Here is an 11,092-nt window from a genome sequence, read left to right as displayed (position 1 = left end):
CTGCCTTGGTCTACATGAGACAAAGACAAATCTGAGATTATTCTGAGGAGAGTAACCAGGTTATTGAAGAGAGATACAAAGAGCCAGGTGTCCAAATCCCGTCTTGAAATACCTGAAATGTTAAAATGTAGGAGAGAAATTTGACTCTACTTGCAAAGCACAAGGCTTAGGTATGCAACAATGAATAGAAATTATATACATGTATATTATATATTATAGTATAGTATATCTTGTATTATAGATTATAATATATATTGTAGATATATATTATATAATATATAAAATACATAAAATATATTTTAAAATATATAATAATAAATTATAAATATAATAATGTATAATATAAAATTTATGTTATATAATATAGTCTATATAATTCCATATTATATTATAGATCATATATAATATGTACCGTTGATCTCATCATTGAGGAGAATTTTGAAATAGATGCCGTAGGGGTAGTGAAACTTCAGTTGGTGGCTTTGTTCTGGGAACACTGAGGTGCTGTATGTCCCTGAAATTTTATGATTATATGATTTGGATGAGTAGCGCAAGGACAGATGACTGGAGATCAACCAGCACCTTTCACAGAAAGCTGTACATGATACAAGTCTCAGGATGTTTGTTGTGTTTCTGCTGTGCATTGTCTTTCTGGTCTGCTCAAATAAGGGTAAGTCATGGAGACATGGGGAGAGCTGATTGTTGATTAAGAGATGGGCAGATGCTGAGGAAGGGGAAATTTCCACAACTGGCTCTTTGGGTGTTGGCAGATGTATATGAGATTATGACAAAGAAGATTTTTCTTTTTCTTTTTTTTTTTCCCAAGGTGAATTTAAGGACCATCTGACAGGTACAATTATGGCTCGTCCACAATCTCTGGTAAACAGATCATTTATGATGTGTTTAGGAACAAACCTCCTCTCAGTCTTCAGAGAGGGCTGTAACCCATTCTTACTCTACAATCCGAGGAGCTCTATCTTCTCCCAGACCAAGTTAGTCCATTTCTTGGAGTAAGGAAGCTGAAATCTCCTTCTTTGCTTTCCTTTCCCCATTACTGGACAAAATCATCAGGTTAAATAACTTGTTCATTACTTGTGTCCATAGATAAATTTTATAGGAACTCTGACATTTTGATCATATACAACAATTGATTCACAAGAATATCAAAGGAGTCAAATGCCAGAGAAAGATCAGGAACCACTAGACAATAGTAAGTTCCCGTAGAGAAACTCAGAGGCCTGGAGAATCTTCTCCAGACTACATCTTTTAATTACCTCTTTCTCTGTCTCGCAGACTCTGCAACAGCATGTTATAAATGTAAAAAATATCATCTTGGGTTATGCTATGACACCATGAAGATCTGCATCCTAAAGCACCAACAGTCCTGTGCTATTGAGAACCTTTACTTCCTTACGAGAAAAGGTAATGTGGAGTAGAGAGTGTCTGAGAAATAGCCACCTGTGCACGGGTGACTGGTCATTTAGAGGGGATGGCAAAGACTTTTCCTTAAGACAAAATTGGGTAAAAGAGAAGTTGATGTCTCCTATCAGTTAGGGAAATACAATCCATTTTCTGGGTCAGTCATTGGTAGATTCAGCCTTATAGCTGATTGGGGCTTAGCGAAAGGTTAGTGAGGCTCTGTAGAGAAAATACTCCTGGGAATATGATAGAAGGAAATGGAGTCATTACAATTGTGTTCTCTCTCTTTCATCTCTTCAGGGAGAAGTATGTATTATTATTCCAAACTGTCATGTATGACCAACTGTGAGGACATCAACTTCTTGAGTTTTGAGAAAAGAAGAGAGCTCATCTGTTGCAGACATAATAACTATTGCAACCTCCCTGAGGGAGTTTAATTCTATATCTCTCCTGGACTTGGGGTCATTCTTCAACTCACCATCCCCTAGTCTCTTGCCCCAGACCTGTATTTTGCTTTCCTCTTCCAACCACTGGTAGAGAGTGAGAGAGAAAGCCAGCTAGTGAGGTCACAAGGAGAGAGTGGAGGGTAGCTGAGTCTCATTAATGATGGAAGACTAAACTAGACTGAAGTTTTGCAAATCTGTTGCTCACATCTGGCAGTTTGGATTTCCTTATGATGGAAATAGGGTTGCCACAAATACAGTTGGGTTTGGAACTGGTTATTTATTATCTCCTATATGGTAATGCAAAGAATTGGGTCAAAATAGTCACAAACTTGTACCAAGAACTCTCTGGCCATACTTTATGCTCATCTATATCCACTCCTCTGGTTGGAATTGAGATTCTCTTCGGATTAGCCCTGACACCTTCTGGTGCTTTCCTTTTGCCCACGGGTTATAGAGATAAAAGAAAAAATAGCTCTGGCTTCCCAATTTGTGGGCAACATGAGCCATATCTTTCTTTGGTAGGGCTCTTAGAGGAGGTAAATCTCAGGCAGACAGAAAGCTGGACAGGCATAAGGATGAGGCATCAAAGAAAGGGCATTTCAGTTTGTGGAAACTAAGATTTGAGAGACAATTTGGTGTGGGTGAAATTGGCTTAAATTATCAGGGCCCTGGATGGCCAGGTGACCAGCTAGCACCAGATTGAAAAAGGTGATTTAATTGGGAATGGAGACCTTCTGCAAGAATGGTCAGTCAGTCTCTCCTTATAAAAATGAGGAAAGGGGCGCCTGGGTTGCTGAGTCAGTTAAGCATCTGACTCTTGATTTGGGCCCTGGATAAGGACTCGCAGTTTGTGAGTTCTAACCCCGAGTCGGGCTCTGTGCTGACAGCATGGATCCTGCTTGGGATTCTCTCTCTCCCTGTCTCTCTGTCCCTCCCCCGCTCATTCTCTCTCTCTCTCTCTCTCTCTCTCTCTCTCTCTCTCTCTCTCTCTTTTTCTCCTTCTCTCTCTCAAAATAAATAATAAAAAAAAAAGGATGAGGAAAAAATTGAGAAAAATAAAGCAGGTGGCACAGTAGTTGAAGACAATAGAAATGAACAGAGATGCCATGAGGTAGTGTTGTCGTTACAAAGTGTCCTATATAAGATGCCATTATGAGTAAACTGATGGTATGAGATAGCAGAAGTTAATAGTGGTGGGAAGAGAGGCAGGCAGACAGAGTGAAACAAACAGGCAGAGAGAAATGGAGTAGGATTGACAGTGGAATGTGACCAAGGTGGTGAAGCTTTCTTGGATACAGAATAATCCTGGCATTTCTCTCCTTATAAGGCCTACTGCAGTTCCTGGTCCTGGATTTCCATGAGCTTTTTTCTCCTTTATTAGGCCTTGTAAAATTCTTTTTTTTTTTAATGTTTATAATTATTTTTGAGACAGAGAGAGACAGAGCATGAGTAGGGGAGGGGCAGATCGAGAGGGAGACACAGAAATTGAAGCAGGCTCCAGGCTCTGAGCTGTCAGCACAGAGCCCGACGTGGGGCTTGAACTCCTCAACTGCGAGATCATGATCTGAGCTGAAGTCGGACGCTCAACCGACTGAGCCACCCAGGCGCCCCGGGCCTTGTAAAATTCTTAACAATAAACCAACTACCCCTCTACTTGAGTAGTTTGGTGCATTCTGTCTGTGTCTGAGAATATGATCCTTTCTGAGGAATTCTCAGTTGGGATTTTACAGAGCCAAGATGAAGCAAGACATAAAGAGAACCTTTTCAAAATGGACAGATTGGAAAAGCCAGTGTAATGTGGATATTTTGAGTTACGGAAAGAACATATTTTTATTCCTAGTTGCACAGGGGCTTGCTCACCTATGGAATCATGGGGATGGGAGACATCAGTCTAGGGGGGAAAAGGAGAGAGACCGAGATCATTGTTTTGCTTCTGCCTCCCAGCTGCATTGAGTGTTGGCTTATGACAACTGATAGCTATTTGCTCTGCAGACTTGCCCTCTGCCAAATAGGAGCTGCTTTGCCCAGATGTTCAACTCCCAACTTGAGCATAGACCACAGCCAACAAATGGCAGACTCCTTGCATCGAGATGGGATGGAGCCTGTGGTGCAATTTGTGCTGCAGAGCTTTTCCAGGGGATCTGACCGAAGCCAGTCTCCCAGCTGAGACCATGTACTTGTTAATATTCCGTCCCCCTGCCGACCTCCCTTGCTTCTGATTTTCCCCCCTCCAATTGTAAGAAGACCATATATTTTCCACCATCACTGTGAATGATGCTCTAAAACGAGAAGTTGGGTTAGAAACTGAAGTTACATTCTGGTACCTATGAGTGACGGTGTGTATAAGATATAAATGGATTCATCCTCATGAATGAGGAGAATCTTTCTGATTCAGCTTCCTAGCTAAAAGTGCTTCAAGCTTGGATATTACCTCTTGGTTCACCCCATCTTCGGATTTTCTTCTTAGTCCCATTTTCCATCTTGAACAAATGAACACAATAAGACCTAGGTGAAAATTTCTTTATCCACACGATACCACCCCAACTATCAATCCTCCAATGCACATGCTCTTTTTTCATATATGCATGTAGTTGTGCAGGAGTTTTTTCTTCACATACCTTTTAAAAGACAGTAATTTGACTACTAATCTAAGTGTTAACTCGGAGTTGACTGCTAAGTAATTCACACAACCTTACACATTAGACCAAAATAAATGTCACATGTATTAAAGATTTAAATGCCATAAACAAAAAACCTGGGGCTCCTGGATGGCTCAGTCAGTTGAGCATCTGACTTTTGATTGTGGCTCAGGTCATGATCTCACAGTTGTGGGATTGAGCCCTGCGTAGTGTCCGTGCTGAGCATGGAGACTTCTTGGGATTCTCTCTCCCTCTCTCTCCACCCCTCCTCTCCTCAAAATAAATAAATAAATAAATAAATAAATAAATAAATAAATATTTAAAAAGAAACAGGGGCGCCTGGGTGGCGCAGTCGGTTAGGCGTCCGACTTCAGCCAGGTCACGATCTCGCGGTCCCCGAGTTCGGGCCCCGCGTCAGGCTCTGGGCAGATGGCTCAGAGCCCGGAGCCTGTTTCCGATTCTGTGTCTCCCTCTCTCTCTGCCCCTCCCCCGTTCATGCTCTGTCTCTCTCTGTCCCAAAAATAAATAAAAACGTTGAAAAAAAATTAAAAAAAAAAAGAAACAAAAAACCTTTTAAATATTGTTGTGGCTATTATTGCTTAACTTCTTACAGTGTGCTAGACACATGTTAAGTACTTTTCATGTATGATCTCATTTAATCTTCGGAACTTCCTATGAGGTAGCTATTATTGTAAGACATTTTAGTGGAGGAGAAACCTGAAGAATAGACTGGTTGCCCAGATGCTAATTGGGTAATTTGACAAGTACAGTAATTTGACAAGTGTTACACAGCTTTCCAGTTAATATTGCTGCATTAAAAAATTATTGTATTGACTGGTACTATGGATCACAATTTAGAAAGTACAGAGTGGGGATAGCTCGTCTCTGCTCCATGATGTCTGGGACCTCAGGTGGGAAGATTCAGAGTCTGGAGGTGATTCTAGAGCTGAAGACTGGAATCACTATGAGGTGTCTTCACTCACATGTCTTTGCAGTTGATGCTGGTTTAAGTTGTGATGTCACCTGTGGCTGTTGGTCAGAATACCTTCATATGGACTTTCTTGGGCTCCTTCACAGCATGGAGGCTCCAGACTTCTTACCCAGAAGCTTAGGGCTCTAAAGGCAAGTGTATATTTTAACAAAGTGAAAGTTGCATCACATATTATGGGCTAGCTTTGGAAGTCATGCATTATTACTTCTGCTAAGTTCTATTGGTTACAAGTGAGTCACAAGCCTGGCCAAGCTCCCTTTTTTTTTTCAACTTTTTTTTTTTTTTTTTTTTTTTTGGACAGAGAGAGACAGAGCATGAACGGGGGAGGGGCAGAGAGAGAGGGAGACACAGAATCGGAAACAGGCTCCAGGCTCGGAGCCATCAGCCCAGAGCCTGACGCGGGGCTCGAACTCACGGACCGCGGGATCGTGACCTGGCTGAAGTCGGAGGCTTAACCGACTGCGCCACCCAGGCGCCCCCAAAGCTCCCCTTTTTGATTGGAGAGTAGCAAAGAGAGTTTGTGGTAGGGGAGATATTGTGGCAGCCATCTTTGAAAAATACAATTTGTTACAACTAGTTAGTGGCACAGTTGGAATTGGATCCAATTTCTACACAATCCCAAAGCACTCTCTTTTTCTAAACTCACTATTATATTAACAATATTTATATAATCTAGTGATAGAGGAAGATTTTGAATCATAACATCGATCACAAATAGGATAAGATTGATAGATCTGACCACATACGAAAGTGGTGTGTGTGTGTGTGTGTGTGTGTGTGTGTGTGTTTGTGTGTGCACATGCATGCACATACATCAAAGGGCCAATCAGGAACAATTGGCAACACCAAGAGTCCACAATTCCTTAAACGGACATGGTGAGGCTTTGTCAATCATATAGATATTCATATATTATATTATTCAGCCACAGAAAAGAAAGAAACCTTGCCATTTACAACAACATAGATGGAACTTGAGGGCATTATGCTAAGTGAAATAAGTCGACAGAGAAAGACAAATACCATATGATCTCACTTACATGTGGAATCTAAAAACAAAGAAAAACAATAAAAACAATCAAGCAAGCTCATAGATACAGAGAACAAGAAAACAGATTGGTGGTTGCCAGAGGTGGGGGGTAGGGGATGGATGAAATGGGTGAAGGAAGTCAAAAGATACAGATTTCAGTTATAAAATAAATAAGAGATATAATTACAGCATGGTGATTGTAGTTAATAATACCGTTTGCATACTTGAATTGCTAAGACAGTAAATCTTAAAGGTTCCCATTACAAGGAAAAAATTTGTAAATGTGTGTGATGATGGATATTAATTAGATATATTGTGGTGATCATTTTGCAATCTGTACAAATATCGAATCACAGTGTTTTACACATGAAATTAATATTTCTATGTCAATTATACCCCAATTTTTAAAAAAATATCACAAGAAAATAATTCTAATTTGGAGGAGAGAATGAAACAAGATAAAAGATAATTCACATGAGGAAACAAGCTCTGTGGCAGTGTTGATAATAAAAGTCAAAAAGTAGAAGCAATCAGGATTGCCTAAATCAAATGTGATACATTGGTATACCAAAACACCATGCATCCATAGAAGTGATATAATATAAATACAAATATATGGATTTCAAAACATGTTAGAATATGTTCATTAAAATAGGGGGTTTTAAAATAGTGCAGTTTAGTGTGATCCCATTTTCACTTCACGTCTATTATCTATCTACCTCTCTCTCAATCAACTTTTTTATTAATCTAATTTTAATAGTGAAAAATGGTGGTATTTTAATGTATTACCTAGTTTTAAGCATTGAGTGATAAAATTTTCTGGCATAAGTTTATTTTCTTTTCCTATAGAAGTAAAGCCATGGAAAAAGTTTCAGAGAATCAATATATAAAAGACTGCAACAACCCAGATGTTGGAATTGACAGGCAAAGAATTTAAAATTCCTATTATAAATATTCTCAAGAACTTACAGAAAAAGAGAGACATGAGGGAATCTCAACAGAGAGGTGCAAAATATAATAAAGAACTATTTAACAAAAAATCTCAGACAATACTAATGTTGTAGGTAATTTATATTTTTGTCCCTTTCTCCTTTTTCATTTTTAAAAATGAACATAAAATTATTTTTAGTAGCTTAAAAACTAAATGAAGGACATAAATAATTTAAATGAGATAACACTGGGGTGCCTGGGTGGCTCAGTTGGTTAAGCATCCGACTCTTGACTTCAGCTCAGGTCATGATTTCACAGTTTGTGAGATTGAGCTCCATGTGGGACTTTGTGCTGACAGGGCAGAGCCTGCTTGGGATTCTCTCTCTCCCTCTCTCCCTCCTCCTTCCCACCCCTCTCAAAATAAATGAATAAACTTAAATAAATATAGGACAACACTATATTATTCAGTAAATCAGACATATCGAAGTAGAAGATTGGTTAACTTTCTCTTCAGTTATGATACTGCTGGCAATTTGCTAGGCTAGGTAAAAACAGATAACAAGATCATCACTCAAGTTGCCTGCATAGCAAAGATACTGATGAAAGAACAGTCAATAATATAAACCCTTGAACTACCAAAATTTTTCCTCAATTCCATTTATCCTTGTATAGGTATATAAAAGCCAACTCACAACTTGTGTTACTGTAAAAACAGAAAGGACCCCCAAAAATAAAATCACAAAGAGGGAGAAAATAGCAACCAACACCACAGAAATAGGAACATTGTTAGAGAATATTATGAAAAACTATATGCCAACAAATTGGGAAATCTGGAAGAAATGGACTAGAAACGTGTAAATTACCAAAACAGAAACAGGAAGAAATAGAAAACTGGAACAGACCAATAATCAGAGAAGAAATTGAATCAATTACCAAAACTCCCAACGAACAAAAGTCCTGGACCAGATGGCTTCATCTACCAAGGTGAAATCTACCAAGCATTTAAAGAAGAGTTAATATATATTCTTCTCAAACAATTCCAAAAAATAGAAAAGGAAGGAAAACTTCCAAATATATCCTGTGAGGCCAGCATTGCCCTGATACCAAAACCAGGTAAAGACATGACTAAAAAAGAGAACGGTAGGCCAGTATTCCTGATGAACACAGATGCAAAAATTCCCAATACAATACTAGCAAACCACATCCAACAATACATTAAAAAATGATTCACCATGATCAAGTGGGATTTATCCCTGGATAGCAAGGGTGGTTCAATATTCTGAAATCAATCAGTGTGATACGCCACATACAGATAAAATATTTGACAAAGTACAACATCTATTTATGATAAAAACCCCTACTAAAGTAGGTTTAGAGAGAACACACCGCATCATTATAAAGGCCATATGTGAAAAACCCACAGCTAATATCATCCTTAAATGGGGAAAAACTGAGAGCTTTTCCTCTACAGTCAGGATAGAGACAGGGATGCCCACTCTCAATACTGTTATTTAACATAATACCAGAAGGCCTAACCACAAAAATCAGACAATAAAAAGAAATAAAAGGCATCCAAATTGGCAAAGAAATAAAACTTACACTATTTACAGATGACATGATACTATATGCTAAAAACCCAAAAGATTCCACCAAGAAAACTGCTAGAACCAATACATGAATTCAGAAAAAGTTGCAGGATACAGAATCAACGTACAGAAATCAATTGCATTTCTATACAACAAAAATGAAGAAGCAGAAAAAGAAATCGAAAAATCAATCCCATTTACAATTGCACCAAAAACTGAAAGATACCTGGGAAGAAACCTAACCAAACAGGGAAAAGATCTGTACACTGAAAATTACAGAACACGTATGAAAGAAATTGAAGGTGACACAAAGAAATGGAAAAACATTCCTCGTGGATCGGAAGAACAAATATTGTTAAAATGTCGATACTTGGGATTCTCTCTCTTAATCTGGAGGAAAGAATGAAACAAGCAATGAAGAATGAAACAAAGCAATGTACAGATTTAACTGAATCCCTATCAAAATCCCACCAGAGCTAGAACAAACAATTCTAAAATTCGTATGGAAGCACAAAAAAACCCAAATAGCCAAGGCAATCCCGGAAAAAGAAAAGCAAAGCTGGAGGCATCATGATTCCGGACTTGAGGTTTTTTGCAAAGCAATAGTCATCAAGATGTTAGGTACTGGCACAAAAACAGACACATAGATCAATAGAATAGAATAGAAAACCCAGAAATGGACCCACAACTTCATGGTCAACTCATCTTTGACAAAGCAGGAAAGAATGTCCAGTGGGAAAAAGACAGTCTCTTCAACAAATGGTGTTGGGAAAACTGAACAGCCACATGCAAAAGAATGAAATTGGACCACTTTCTTACACCATACACAAAAATAAATTCAAAATGGATGAAAGACCTAGACTGTGAGATAGGAAACCATCAAAATCTTAGAGGAGACCACAGGCAGCAACCTCTTTGATCTCTGCCAGAGCAACTTGTTACTAGACACGTTGCTGGAGGCAAGGGAAACAAAACAAAAGCAAAAATGAACCATTGAGATTTCATCAAGATAAAAAGCTTCTGCATGGCAAAACTCAAAGGCAACCCACAGAATGGGAGAAGATATTTGCAAATGGGAGAAGATATTTGCAACCCACAGAATGGGAGAAGATATTTGGATATTTGAATAAAGGGTTAGTACCCAAACTATATAAAGAACTTTTAAAACTCAACACCCCAAAAAACAAATAATCCAGTTAAGAAATGGGCAGAAGACATGAATAGACCTCTTTCTAAAGAAGACGTCCAGATGGCTAACAGACACATGAAAAGATGCTCAACATCACTCATCATTAGAGAAATATAAATCAAAACCATGATGAGAGACCACCTCACACCTGTCAGAATGGCTAAAATTAACAACACAAGAAACAAGAGGTGTTGGCAAGGATTCACCCCTTTAATCTCTCAGCATCCATTTCTACCTGGGTGGAAACTTTACAGTCCCAGTACCAGGAATATAAAAATCTCCATTACCTTATCCTTGGGAGGTGATAGCAATTCAACCATACTATCACCCCCCCCCCAAAAAAAAAAAGTGAAATAGCCACCACCAAGGCTCTTTCTAGTGACGGGGGGAGGGCAAGGGAGATCATTGAAATGATGAAGCAATCTGAAATATAGCTGCCACAACTCCCACTTCTGTAACTGAGATGGTTGGTCGTCATAGCTGCATTCCCGCACTTGTATTCTCTGTTCTCTCACTTCTGCTGGCCTATCAACTGGATAGGCTTCCTGACCTGGTGGCATACCCCAGCCCTCATTTCTGTAAGATCTGAATCCTTGCTGGATTTGTCTTTGTTGTCTTTTCTATTCAACAAGACTATTGAGCAAGGGAATAATTAAAGACCTTCTAGTGAATCCCGATTTTCAAACCTAATTTTTCTTGCCCCCATTGTGTAGGCACAACTTAAACTCCCCCCTTGTGATCAGAATAAGTCACCAGAGTCAGTACAGTGACCTTTTTCTCTGCCTGTTGGGAAGAAGGAATGGAGACACTTTGCTATCCCGCTCCCACTCCTTTTCTCCTCTCTTCCTCTGACCATAGGCATCAT

At 39.1% G+C, this 11,092-nt stretch overlaps 1 protein-coding gene across 1 annotated transcript; it reads left to right on the top strand.

The window, feature by feature from the left end:
* The first annotated feature begins 618 nt into the window (after positions 1 to 618).
* PATE2 (prostate and testis expressed 2) lies at positions 619 to 2,141 on the top strand. Its single transcript, XM_040482856.1, has 3 exons — positions 619 to 670; positions 1,294 to 1,422; positions 1,720 to 2,141. Exons 1-3 carry the CDS (start codon positions 619 to 621, stop codon positions 1,854 to 1,856), a joined length of 318 nt encoding a protein of 105 aa, XP_040338790.1. The 3' UTR covers positions 1,857 to 2,141.
* Positions 2,142 to 11,092: the final 8,951 nt, after the last annotated feature.

Source organism: Herpailurus yagouaroundi, unplaced genomic scaffold (genome assembly GCF_014898765.1).
Source record: "Herpailurus yagouaroundi ecotype Mexico unplaced genomic scaffold, PumYag 161, whole genome shotgun sequence".
Taxonomy (NCBI): Eukaryota; Metazoa; Chordata; class Mammalia; order Carnivora; family Felidae; genus Herpailurus; species Herpailurus yagouaroundi.
The sequence above is the reverse complement of the archived record's forward strand: the minus strand, read 5'-3'. Positions and strand labels throughout refer to the sequence as shown.

What these genes read in the sequence shown, in the direction of transcription:
- PATE2 (XM_040482856.1), top strand. Translation starts at nt 619, where the DNA reads ATGTTTGTTGTGTTTCTGCTGTGCATTGTCTTTCTGGTCTGCTCAAAT. An exon ending in TCTGGTCTGCTCAAATAAGG is followed by an intron (nt 671 to 1,293) that starts GTAAGTCATGGA and finishes TCTGTCTCGCAG; the next exon opens with ACTCTGCAACAGCATGTTAT. An exon ending in TTACTTCCTTACGAGAAAAG is followed by an intron (nt 1,423 to 1,719) that starts GTAATGTGGAGT and finishes TCATCTCTTCAG; the next exon opens with GGAGAAGTATGTATTATTAT.